This window comes from Pseudorasbora parva, chromosome 10 (genome assembly GCF_024679245.1).
Source record: "Pseudorasbora parva isolate DD20220531a chromosome 10, ASM2467924v1, whole genome shotgun sequence".
In the NCBI taxonomy this organism is placed as follows: domain Eukaryota; kingdom Metazoa; phylum Chordata; class Actinopteri; order Cypriniformes; family Gobionidae; genus Pseudorasbora; species Pseudorasbora parva.
In genome coordinates, this window is record NC_090181.1 from 48,811,576 (window position 1) to 48,824,968 (window position 13,393).

The following is a 13,393-nucleotide window of genomic DNA, read 5'->3' on the forward strand; positions in this document are numbered from 1 at the left end:
CTCCCTCATTAGAGTTCTCCCTCATTAGAGTGCTCCCTCATTAGTGCGCTCCCTCATTAGTGTGCTTCCTCATTAGTGCGCTCCCTCATTAGTGCGCTCCCTCATTAGTGCGCTCCCTCATTAGAGTGCTCCCTCATTAGAGTTCTCCCTCATTAGAGTGCTCCCTCATTAGAGTTCTCCCTCATTAGAGTGCTCCCTCATTAGTGTGCTCCCTCATTAGAGTGCTCCCTCATTAGTGCTCCCTCATTAGAGCGCTCCCTCATTAGAGTGCTCCCTCATTAGAGTTCTCCCTCATTAGAGTGCTCCCTCATTAGTGTGCTCCCTCATTAGTGTGCTCCCTCATTAGTGTGCTCCCTCATTAGAGTGCTCCCTCATTAGTGTGCTCCCTCATTAGTGTGCTCCCTAATTAGAGTTCTCCCTCATTAGAGCGCTCCCTCATTAGTGTGCTCCCTCATTAGAGTTCTCCCTCATTAGAGTGCTCCCTCATTAGTGTGCTCCCTCATTAGAGTGCTCCCTCATTAGTGCTCCCTCATTAGAGCGCTCCCTCATTAGAGTGCTCCCTCATTAGAGTGCTCCCTCATTAGAGTGCTCCCTCATTAGTGTGCTCCCTCATTAGTGTGCTCCCTCATTAGTGTGCTCCCTCATTAGAGTGCTCCCTCATTAGTGTGCTCCCTCATTAGTGTGCTCCCTAATTAGAGTTCTCCCTCATTAGTGCGCTCCCTCATTAGTGCGCTCCCTCATTAGTGCGCTCCCTCATTAGTGTGCTCCCTCATTAGTGTGCTCCCTCATTAGAGTTCTCCCTCATTAGAGTGCTCCCTCATTAGTGCGCTCCCTCATTAGTGTGCTTCCTCATTAGTGCGCTCCCTCATTAGTGCGCTCCCTCATTAGTGCGCTCCCTCATTAGAGTGCTCCCTCATTAGAGTTCTCCCTCATTAGAGTGCTCCCTCATTAGTGCGCTCCCTCATTAGTGCGCTCCCTCATTAGAGTGCTCCCTCATTAGAGTTCTCCCTCATTAGAGTGCTCCCTCATTAGTGTGCTCCCTCATTAGTGTGCTCCCTCATTAGAGTGCTCCCTCATTAGTGTGCTCCCTCATTAGTGCTCCCTCATTAGAGCGCTCCCTCATTAGAGCGCTCCCTCATTAGAGCGCTCCCTCATTAGAGTGCTCCCTCATTAGAGTTCTCCCTCATTAGAGTGCTCCCTCATTAGTGTGCTCCCTCATTAGTGTGCTCCCTCATTAGAGTGCTCCCTCATTAGTGTGCTCCCTCATTAGTGTGCTCCCTCATTAGAGTGCTCCCTCATTAGTGTGCTCCCTCATTAGAGTGCTCCCTCATTAGTGTGCTCCCTCATTAGAGTTCTCCCTCATTAGAGTGCTCCCTCATTAGTGTGCTCCCTCATTAGAGTGCTCCCTCATTAGAGTGCTCCCTCATTAGAGTGCTCCCTCATTAGAGTTCTCCCTCATTAGAGTGCTCCCTCATTAGTGTGCTCCCTCATTAGTGTGCTCCCTAATTAGAGTTCTCCCTCATTAGTGCGCTCCCTCATTAGTGCGCTCCCTCATTAGTGCGCTCCCTCATTAGTGTGCTCCCTCATTAGTGTGCTCCCTCATTAGAGTTCTCCCTCATTAGAGTGCTCCCTCATTAGTGCGCTCCCTCATTAGTGTGCTTCCTCATTAGTGCGCTCCCTCATTAGTGCGCTCCCTCATTAGTGCGCTCCCTCATTAGAGTGCTCCCTCATTAGAGTTCTCCCTCATTAGAGTGCTCCCTCATTAGTGCGCTCCCTCATTAGTGCGCTCCCTCATTAGTGCGCTCCCTCATTAGAGTTCTCCCTCATTAGAGTGCTCCCTCATTAGAGTGCTCCCTCATTAGAGTGCTCCCTCATTAGAGTTCTCCCTCATTAGAGTGCTCCCTCATTAGTATGCTCCCTCATTAGTGTGCTCCCTAATTAGAGTTCTCCCTCATTAGTGCGCTCCCTCATTAGTGCGCTCCCTCATTAGTGTGCTCCCTCATTAGTGTGCTCCCTCATTAGAGTTCTCCCTCATTAGAGTGCTCCCTCATTAGTGCGCTCCCTCATTAGTGTGCTTCCTCATTAGTGCGCTCCCTCATTAGTGCGCTCCCTCATTAGTGCGCTCCCTCATTAGAGTGCTCCCTCATTAGAGTGCTCCCTCATTAGAGTGCTCCCTCATTAGTGCGCTCCCTCATTAGAGCGCTCCCTCATTAGAGTGCTCCCTCATTAGAGTGCTCACTCATTAGTGTGCTCCCCCATTAGAGAGCTCCCTCATTAGAGTGCTCCCTCATTAGTGTGCTCCCTCATTAGAGAGCTCCCTCATTAGAGTGCTCCCTCATTAGAGTGCTCCCTCATTAGTGTGCTCCCTCATTAGAGAGCTCCCTCATTAGAGAGCTCCCTCATTAGAGTGCTCCCTCATTAGAGTGCTCCCTCATTAGTGTGCTCCCTCATTAGTGCTCCCTCATTAGAGAGCTCCCTCATTAGAGTGCTCCCTCATTAGTGTGCTCCCTCATTAGAGTGCTCCCTCATTAGAGAGCTCCTTCATTAGAATGCTCCCTCATTAGTGTGCTCCCTCATTAGAGTGCTCCCTCATTAGAGAGCTCCCTCATTAGAATGCTCCCTCATTAGTGTGCTCCCTCATTAGTGTGCTCCCTCATTAGAGTGCTCCCTCATTAGAGAGCTCCTTCATTAGAATGCTCCCTCATTAGTGTGCTCCCTCATTAGTGCGCTCCCTCATTAGAGTGCTCCCTCATTAGAGTTCTCCCTCATTAGTGCGCTCCCTCATTAGTGCGCTCCCTCATTAGTGTGCTCCCTCATTAGTGCGCTCCCTCATTAGAGTGCTCCCTCATTAGAGTTCTCCCTCATTAGTGCGCTCCCTCATTAGTGCGCTCCCTCATTAGAGTGCTCCCTCATTAGAGTTCTCCCTCATTAGTGTGCTCCCTCATTAGAGTGCTCCCTCATTAGAGTGCTCCCTCATTAGAGTGCTCCCTCATTAGTGTGCTCCCTCATTAGAGAGCTCCCTCATTAGAGAGCTCCCTCATTAGAGTGCTCCCTCATTCGTGTGCTCCCTCATTAGAGTGCTCCCTCATTAGTGCGCTCCCTCATTAGAGTGCTCCCTCATTAGAGAGCTCCTTCATTAGAATGCTCCCTCATTAGTGTGCTCCCTCATTAGTGCGCTCCCTCATTAGAGTGCTCCCTCATTAGTGCGCTCCCTCATTAGTGCGCTCCCTCATTAGTGCGCTCCCTCATTTGAGTTCTCCCTCATTAGTGTGCTCCCTCATTAGAGTGCTCCCTCATTAGAGTGCTCCCTCATTAGAGAGCTCCCTCATTAGAGTGCTCCCTCATTAGTGCGCTCCCTCATTAGAGTGCTCCCTCATTAGAGTGCTCCCTCATTAGAGTGCTCCCTCATTAGAGTGCTCCCTCATTAGAGCGCTCCCTCATTAGAGTGCTCCCTCATTAGAGTTCTCCCTCATTAGAGTGCTCCCTCATTAGTGTGCTCCCTCATTAGTGTGCTCCCTAATTAGAGTTCTCCCTCATTAGTGCGCTCCCTCATTAGTGTGCTCCCTCATTAGTGTGCTCCCTCATTAGAGTTCTCCCTCATTAGAGTGCTCCCTCATTAGTGCGCTCCCTCATTAGTGCGCTCCCTCATTAGTGCGCTCCCTCATTAGTGCGCTCCCTCATTAGAGTGCTCCCTCATTAGAGTTCTCCCTCATTAGAGTGCTCCCTCATTAGTGCGCTCCCTCATTAGTGCGCTCCCTCATTAGTGCGCTCCCTCATTAGTGCGCTCCCTCATTAGATTTCTCCCTCATTAGAGTGCTCCCTCATTAGAGCGCTCCCTCATTAGAGTGCTCCCTCATTAGAGTTCTCCCTCATTAGAGTGCTCCCTCATTAGTGTGCTCCCTCATTAGTGTGCTCCCTAATTAGAGTTCTCCCTCATTAGTGTGCTCCCTCATTAGTGCGCTCCCTCATTAGTGTGCTCCCTCATTAGTGTGCTCCCTCATTAGAGTTCTCCCTCATTAGAGTGCTCCCTCATTAGTGCGCTCCCTCATTAGTGTGCTTCCTCATTAGTGCGCTCCCTCATTAGTGCGCTCCCTCATTAGTGCGCTCCCTCATTAGAGTGCTCCCTCATTAGAGTTCTCCCTCATTAGAGTGCTCCCTCATTAGTGCGCTCCCTCATTAGTGCGCTCCCTCATTAGTGCGCTCCCTCATTAGAGTGCTCCCTCATTAGAGTTCTCCCTCATTAGAGTGCTCCCTCATTAGTGCGCTCCCTCATTAGTGCGCTCCCTCATTAGTGCGCTCCCTCATTAGTGCGCTCCCTCATTAGAGTGCTCCCTCATTAGAGTTCTCCCTCATTAGTGCGCTCCCTCATTAGTGCGCTCCCTCATTAGAGTGCTCCCTCATTAGAGTTCTCCCTCATTAGTGTGCTCCCTCATTAGAGTGCTCCCTCATTAGAGTGCTCCCTCATTAGTGTGCTCCCTCATTAGAGAGCTCCCTCATTAGAGTGCTCCCTCATTAGTGTGCTCCCTCATTAGAGAGCTCCCTCATTAGAGTGCTCCCTCATTAGAGAGCTCCCTCATTAGAGAGCTCCCTCATTAGAGAGCTCCCTCATTAGAGAGCTCCCTCATTAGAGTGCTCCCTCATTAGAGTGCTCCCTCATTAGTGTGCTCCCTCATTAGTGCTCCCTCATTAGAGAGCTCCCTCATTAGAGTGCTCCCTCATTAGTGTGCTCCCTCATTAGAGTGCTCCCTCATTAGAGAGCTCCTTCATTAGAATGCTCCCTCATTAGTGTGCTCCCTCATTAGAGTGCTCCCTCATTAGAGAGCTCCCTCATTAGAATGCTCCCTCATTAGTGTGCTCCCTCATTAGTGTGCTCCCTCATTAGAGTGCTCCCTCATTAGAGAGCTCCTTCATTAGAATGCTCCCTCATTAGTGTGCTCCCTCATTAGTGCGCTCCCTCATTAGAGTGCTCCCTCATTAGAGTTCTCCCTCATTAGTGCGCTCCCTCATTAGTGCGCTCCCTCATTAGAGTGCTCCCTCATTAGAGTTCTCCCTCATTAGAGTGCTCCCTCATTAGAGAGCTCCCTCATTAGAGAGCTCCCTCATTAGAGTGCTCCCTCATTAGTGTGCTCCCTCATTAGAGAGCTCCCTCATTAGAGTGCTCCCTCATTAGTGCGCTCCCTCATTAGTGCGCTCCCTCATTAGTGCGCTCCCTCATTAGTGCGTTCCCTCATTAGTGCGTTCCCTCATTAGTGCGTTCCCTCATTAGTGCGCTCCCTCATTAGTGCGCTCCCTCATTAGTGCGTTCCCTCATTAGTGCGTTCCCTCATTAGTGCGCTCCCTCATTAGTGCGCTCCCTCATTAGTGTGCTCCCTCATTAGAGAGCTCCCTCATTAGAGAGCTCCCTCATTAGAGTGCTCCCTCATTAGAGTGCTCCCTCATTAGTGTGCTCCCTCATTAGAGAGCTCCCTCATTAGAGTGCTCCCTCATTAGAGTGCTCCCTCATTAGTGTGCTCCCTCATTAGAGAGCTCCCTCATTAGAGTGCTCCCTCATTAGAGTGCTCCCTCATTAGTGTGCTCCCTCATTAGTGCTCCCTCATTAGAGAGCTCCCTCATTAGTGTGCTCCCTCATTAGAGTGCTCCCTCATTAGAGTGCTCCCTCATTAGAGTGCTCCCTCATTAGTGCGCTCCCTCATTAGTGCGCTCCCTCATTAGAGCGCTCCCTCATTAGTGTGCTCCCTCATTAGAGAGCTCCCTCATTAGTGTTCTCCCTCATTAGAGTGCTCCCTCATTAGAGAGCTCCCTCATTAGAGAGCTCCCTCATTAGAGTGCTCCCTCATTAGTGTGCTCCCTCATTAGAGAGCTCCCTCATTAGAGAGCTCCCTCATTAGAGAGCTCCCTCATTAGAGTGCTCCCTCATTAGTGTGCTCCCTCATTAGAGTGCTCCCTCATTAGTGCGCTCCCTCATTAGTGCGTTCCCTCATTAGTGCGCTCCCTCATTAGTGCGCTCCCTCATTAGTGCGTTCCCTCATTAGTGCGTTCCCTCATTAGTGCGCTCCCTCATTAGTGTGCTCCCTCATTAGTGCGTTCCCTCATTAGTGCGCTCCCTCATTAGTGTTCTCCCTCATTAGTGCGCTCCCTCATTAGTGCGTTCCCTCATTAGTGCGTTCCCTCATTAGTGCGTTCCCTCATTAGTGCGTTCCCTCATTAGTGCGCTCCCTCATTAGTGCGCTCCCTCATTAGTGTTCTCCCTCATTAGAGTGCTCCCTCATTAGTGTTCTCCCTCATTAGTGTTCTCCCTCATTAGTGCGTTCCCTCATTAGTGCGCTCCCTCATTAGTGCGCTCCCTCATTAGTGTTCTCCCTCATTAGTGCGCTCCCTCATTAGTGTTCTCCCTCATTAGTGTTCTCCCTCATTAGTGCGTTCCCTCATTAGTGCATTCCCTCATTAGTGCTCTCCCTCATTAGTGCGCTCCCTCATTAGTGTTCTCCCTCATTAGTGTTCTCCCTCATTAGTGCGTTCCCTCATTAGTGCATTCCCTCATTAGTGCTCTCCCTCATTAGTGCGCTCCCTCATTAGTGTTCTCCCTCATTGGTGCGTTCCCTCATTAGTGCGCTCCCTCATTAGTGCGCTCCCTCATTAGTGTTCTCCCTCATTAGTGCGCTCCCTCATTAGTGCGATCCCTCATTAGTGTTCTCCCTCATTAGTGCGTTCCCTCATTAGTGCGCTCCCTCATTAGTGCGCTCCCTCATTAGTGTTCTCCCTCATTAGTGCATTCCCTCATTAGTGTTCTCCTTCATTAGAGTGCTCCCTCATTAGTGTTCTCCCTCATTAGTGCGTTCCCTCATTAGTGCACTCCCTCATTAGTGCGTTCCCTCATTAGTGTTCTCCCTCATTAGTGCGCTCCCTCATTAGTGTTCTCCCTCATTAGTGCGCTCCCTCATTAGTGTTCTCCCTCATTAGTGCGCTCCCTCATTAGTGTTCTCCCTCATTAGTGCGTTCCCTCATTAGTGCATTCCCTCATTAGTGCGCTCCCTCATTAGTGCGCTCCCTCATTAGTGTTCTCCCTCATTAGTGCGTTCCCTCATTAGTGCGCTCCCTCATTAGTGCGCTCCCTCATTAGTGCTCTCCCTCATTAGTGCGCTCCCTCATTAGTGTTCTCCCTCATTAGTGTGCTCCCTCATTAGTGCGCTCCCTCATTAGTGTTCTCCCTCATTAGTGTTCTCCCTCATTAGTGCGTTCCCTCATTAGTGCATTCCCTCATTAGTGCGCTCCCTCATTAGTGCGCTCCCTCATTAGTGCGTTCCCTCATTAGTGCGCTCCTTCATTAGTGCGCTCCCTCATTAGTGTTCTCCGTCATTAGTGTTCTTTCTCATTAGTGTTCTCCCTCATTAGTGCGCTCCCTCATTAGTGTTCTCCCTCATTAGTGTGCTCCCTCTTTAGTGCGCTCCCTCATTAGTGCGCTCCCTCATTAGTGCGCTCCCTCATTAGTGTTCTCCCTCATTAGTGTTCTCCCTCATTAGTGTGCTCCCTCATTAGTGTTCTCCCTCATTAGTGTTCTCCCTCATTAGTGTTCTCCCTCATTAGTGCGTTCCCTCATTAGTGCATTCCCTCATTAGTGCGCTCCCTCATTAGTGCGCTCCCTCATTAGTGTTCTCCCTCATTAGTGCGTTCCCTCATTAGTGCGCTCCTTCATTAGTGCGCTCCCTCATTAGTGTTCTCCCTCATTAGTGTTCTCCCTCATTAGTGTTCTCCCTCATTAGTGCGCTCCCTCATTAGTGTTCTCCCTCATTAGTGTGCTCCCTCTTTAGTGCGCTCCCTCATTAGTGCGCTCCCTCATTAGTGTTCTCCCTCATTAGTGTTCTCCCTCATTAGTGTTCTCCCTCATTAGTGTTCTCCCTCATTAGTGCGCTCCCTCATTAGTGCGCTCCCTCATTAGTGTTCTCCCTCATTAGTGTGCTCCCTCTTTAGTGCGCTCCCTCATTAGTGCGCTCCCTCATTAGTGCGCTCCCTCATTAGTGTTCTCCCTCATTAGTGTTCTCCCTCATTAGTGTTCTCCCTCATTAGTGTTCTCCCTCATTAGTGTGCTCCCTCATTAGTGCGCTCCCTCATTAGTGCGCTCCCTCATTAGTGTTCTCCCTCATTAGTGTTCTCCCTCATTAGTGTTCTCCCTCATTAGTGCTCTCCCTCATTAGTGCGCTCCCTCATTAGTGCGCTCCCTCATTAGTGATCTCCCTCATTAGTGTGCTCCCTCTTTAGTGCGCTCCCTCATTAGTGCGCTCCCAGAAGTCTATGTCTTTGCTGAAATGTGTAAATGTATCTGAAACTTATTGTTGTCATTGTAAATAATAATTTTCCCATATGGCCACGCAGGAGCATCAGAGAGGGTTAATTACGTTCAACGGATAGACACTGTATTCTTTTTTTAAATTATTTATTTCAACAAATTACAACCAAAATCATGGAAGCTTGTGAATAGTTTTGAAGTGGCGGTGGGCAAGGCAGAATCACACTCACAAATCTAACGATGATGAAACCAAACAAAATACAGAAGTTTTGAAAGCACAGGGATTATTTTGCGGTGTGATAATCATACGGCGATTCTCAATGCAGAATAAATGGCCAACACTTGAGACATTTTTCACAATTACGAGTCGATAGAAAATCCAAACAGCCCAAAGTCTCAGCACGAAAGGCAGCGCGATATAAACACACCAGACCAGAACTCGACCCGCCGTAGCTTCATTCTCTATATTAACCGGCGCAGTTCTAGTGAGTAATATTAATGAACTACTCTAGGGTTAGGGTTGGTTATTGTGCATCATCATCTGTTGGTAGTACAGGGGCTGGTCATGTAATTAGAATATCATCTAAATGTTGATTTATTTCTCTAATTCCATTCAAAAAGTGAAACGTGTTTATTCATTACACATAGACTAATAAAGCTAAGGAAAATCACAGATGCAATATATCAGAAAATCAGAATATTACTAAAGACCAAATATTGGTCAGCTGACAGTAAGAGCATGTCCAGCTCTCAGTGCTCAGCTGTGGCTCCTTTATCCTGAATTACTGCAGCGATGCGGCGTGGCGTGGTGTCGATCAGTCTGTGGCTCTGCTCATGAGAACCCAGTTTGCTCTGATAGGCCTTCAGCTCTTTTGCATTGTTGGCTCTGGCGTATCGCATCTTCCTCTTCACAATACCCCAGAGATGTTCTATAGGGTTAAGGTCAGGCGAGTTGGCTGGCCAATTAAGAACAGGTAACCCATGGTCCTTAAACCAGGCACTGGCTGCTTTGGCACTGTGTGCAGGTGCCCAGTCCTGTTGGAAAATGAAATCTGCAGCTCCATAAAGTTGGTCAGCAGCAGGAAGCATGAAGCGCTCTAAAACTTCCTGCTATACGGCTGTGTTGACCTTGGACCTCAGAAAACACAGTGGACCAACACCAGCAGATGCCATGGCACCCCAAACCATCACTGACTGTGGAAACTTTACACTGGACCTCAAGCAGCGTGGATTGTGTGCCTCTCCTATCTTCCTCCAGACTCTGGGACCCTTATTTCCAAAGGAACATAACTCTGGGCCACTCAGCAGTCCTTTCTGTCTTTAGCCCAGGCGAGACGCTTTCGATGCAGTCTGTTGTTCAAGAGATGCTTAACACAAGCACTGCGAAGCTGAAACCCATGTCTTGCATACGTCCGTGTGCAGCGGTTCTTAAAGCTCTGACTCCAGCTGCAGTCCACTCTTTGTGAATCTCCCCCATATTTTTGAATGGGTTTTGTTTCACAATCCTCTCCAGGGTGCGTTTATCCCTATTGCTTGTACACTTTTTTTCTACCACATCTTTTCCTTCCCTTTCCTCTCCATTAATGTGCTTGGACACAGAGCTCTGTGAACAGCCGGCCTCTTTTGCAATGACCTTTTGTGTCTTGCCCTCCTTGTGCAGGGTGTCAATGGTCGTCTTTTGGGCAGCTGTCGAGTCAGCAGTCTTCCCCATGATCACGTAGCCGACAGAACTAGAGGCCTGCAGGTGTTTTGAGTTCATTAGCTGATCAGAGTGTGACACCAGCTGTCTTCAATATTCAACCTTTTCACAATATTCTCATTTTCTGAGATACTGAATTTGGGATTTTCCTAAGTTGTCAGTTTGTATCAAAAAGAAATAAACATTTGAAATATATCAGTCTGTGTGTAATGAATTAATATAATATACAAGTTTCACTTTTTCAATGGAATTAGGGAAATAAATCAACTTTCTGATGATATTCTACTTATATGACCAGCACCTGAAGAGGACACGTAGAATCGTGTAACTACATCACCTTAAATAAAGGGTTTACCAAACGTGTTTAACAGAACGGCAGTGAGTTGTGAGTTATTGATGTGTGTGTGTGTGTGTGTGTGTGTGTGTGTGTGTTCAGGGCATCGGGGACCTGACTCTGGCTCACCAGTGCTTCAAACTGACCTTAGCCTTCAACAACAACCACGGAGAAGCTTACAACAACCTGGCAGTGCTGGAGCTGAGGAGAGGACGAGTCCAGCAGGTGTGTGTGTGTGTGTGGGCATGTTTTTGTGACATATGAGGACTCAAATGTGTATAATGCCATGGGTATGACACAGGTATTACAGGAGAGGGTGAAATATGAGGACATTACCCATGGCCCCACTTTACAAAAGGCTTATAAATCACACAGGAGGAGGGTTTTTTTTTATTTATTTTATTATTTTTTAAATGCAGAATGTTTCCTGTGATGGGTAGGTTTAGGGGCAGTGTGTGTGTGTGTGTGTGTGTGTGTGTGTCCTGACTCATGAAGGCTGTTGTTCTGTCACAGGCTAAAGCGCTCCTGCAGACATCTGCATCACTGTCCCCTCACATGTATGAGCCACACTTTAACTTCGCCACACTCTCTGATAAGGTACGTGTGTGTGTGTGTGTGTGTGTGTGTGTGTGTGTGTGTGTGTGTGTGTGTGTGTGTGTGTGTGTGTGTGTGTGTGTGTGTGTGTGTGTCATTGCTGTATGGCCAGTGTCCGCTGGTGTGTGTTTTATCTGTATCTAGACTTTACTCATGTAATGGAGATAAAGCCATGTCAGGAATCTGTGTTCAGCTGAATGTGTGTGTTTGATGAGTGTTGTGTGTTGAAGGTTGGTGATCTTCAGAGCAGTTTCACGGCCGCTCAGAGGTCAGAGGTCGCGTTCCCGGAGCACGTGGACACTCAGCAGATCCTGAAGAACCTGCGGCAGCATTTCGCCACTCTGTGAGGTCACCCGCACCGACGGCCATATATATACACACACATGTATGTGTAACATTTAAAAAAATAAAACCGTCATAAAAATTAAAAATGGCTTTGTTTTTATTATTGCTCTAATGAGGCAATCCTATAACACACACTGCAAAAAATGCTCTTCTTTCTTAGTAATTCCGTTTTGTTTCCAGTCTAAATATCTACATTTTATTAAATCCAGATGCATTTACTAAAAAAATAATCTTAAATAAAAATAATCTGATTTCTGTTTGAAATCTTGTTTCTTGTTTCCGTCCCAAACAGAAATAAGATCTCACCCCATTGGCAGATTATTTATCTTATTATAAGCAAAAACTCTCTTAATTTTGAGTTATTTTTCCCAAAACAAGACGATTACTTTTGCTTGTCTAGTAAATACTTCTTGTTTTAAGAATGTTTTGATATTTTGACTAGAAACAAGACAGAAATACTGAGTGAGAAGAGCATGTTTTGCAGTGCACCTGCTCAGAAGCTTCTGGGAACTCCGGAAGATCTGGATTTATTGCTCAAAGTGTGTTTCAATCCACAAACAATACAATAATCAATATATTATTTATTCTGGACCTCACTCGATCTCCCGCTGGCAGTATTCTCAGAATATGAACTTACTACCATATCATTATACATGTATTATACATCCCTCCTCCACTGGCCTGTGTCATTTACAGAAATCATTATACACACATTCTTCTGCGGTCCTTTAAGTCCCTCAATGGTCTCATCACGCCGATCTCCTGTGTGTGACGTCTCGTTCTCTCTTACACTCGGATATCTCTGTCCATTCTCCCAATACTGTGCTTCATGATTGTGTTCTTATGTTTGTTCTGTCTACATGATGTTCTGGTTGTTTGTTATGGATATAAATGTTTGCTCTGTTGGATATTACTGTTACATTAGCTCTGGTTCTGGACTGGGCAGATGTCCATATAACCGGCCCTTGAGCTCAGGAAAGATAAATTAAACATATTATAGCTTAATCTAGCCAATGTGTTGGGAGCACTCCATAACAGACAATAGCTGGTCTGAGGTCCTTAGCTCAGTTTACAACGATAAGCTTGTAAAAATGTTTTTAATTCCAGTGGTACTGGTGGATTTTCGCAGCAAATTCAATAATATCTTTGCGTCATTACTTCACATATGTTCACATAAAGGAGGAGTCCCGGCTAGCGGGCTATATCGCATGTGAGGATGTCGAATGGAGTTGGAGAGTTAGAGCCTTTTCTCACATCACTTCATATAATAAAACTTAAATAAATTTGATGATGGATCCAGAAAGGGTCAAACGACAATCACCAGTGACAACTGGAGATTCATCCTCTGTGAAATGCAAAAGTCTTTGGACTTCGGAGTGGCTACAGAGAAGAGACTTCAACCAGCCGATGTGAAATCAAGGATAAAAGGGGCTTTTAAAGGTGTTTGGCAGCTTTTTTTCTTTTCTGTTGGGCAGGTCAGACATATCAATGGTTCAATTAGGCTATGTAACAGTACCACACTTGAGTTTTCTTTGTTGTGCCTCTCTTGTTTTGCTATGGGCATTATATCAAATATTTTGTGACCGTATCCACACCGGTGCGGTGACTGACAGCACTTCTGTGCTGTGCCGACCGAGGCACAACTAACGTTAAGTTGATAATTCCGTGAATAACAGCAATTGCAGATTTCGAGCAGAGATGGCTACAAAGAGAAAAAAAACTACGGACTGCAGCTTTTAAGCAAAAACTAATTTCTTATAAATCAAGAAAAAATATCTTGTCCTTTTACTTATGTTGTAAATTTGTCTTGATTTTAGAATTTATAGCCATTTAGACTAAACAAGACAAATATAGAAGAGCATTTTTGGCAGTGTACTATTTGTAATGTTTTTGGAAGCAGTCTCATGCTAAAGAAAACTATTATTGTGACACTGAACACAATTCAGGATTCAGTAAATACAAATAACTGAATAATTGGTAATGATTAACACTACAAGTAAAATATTAGGGATTTGTAACGACATAATGCAATGCAATTTTGATTTCAAAGGAGTATAGGGTGAATTCAGTTTGATTGGGACACTTTTTCTCCAGTCATTTCAGTGACAAACAATTCTGAATTCTGAATCATCTGATT

General features: G+C 46.6%; 1 protein-coding gene across 2 annotated transcripts in view; it reads left to right on the top strand.

Moving 5' to 3' along the window:
* The window catches only part of ttc8 (tetratricopeptide repeat domain 8), a 36,478-nt gene extending 25,136 nt beyond the window's left edge, over positions 1 to 11,342 (top strand). For both annotated transcript variants that reach the window (XM_067454758.1, XM_067454759.1), the window contains 3 exons: positions 10,420 to 10,542; positions 10,831 to 10,914; positions 11,142 to 11,342. In XM_067454758.1, the coding sequence (XP_067310859.1) occupies positions 10,420 to 10,542; positions 10,831 to 10,914; positions 11,142 to 11,258 (324 nt within the window). In that variant the 3' untranslated portion in view covers positions 11,259 to 11,342. The remainder of the gene's footprint in view (positions 1 to 10,419; positions 10,543 to 10,830; positions 10,915 to 11,141) is intronic.
* The last annotated feature ends 2,051 nt before the right edge of the window (positions 11,343 to 13,393 follow it).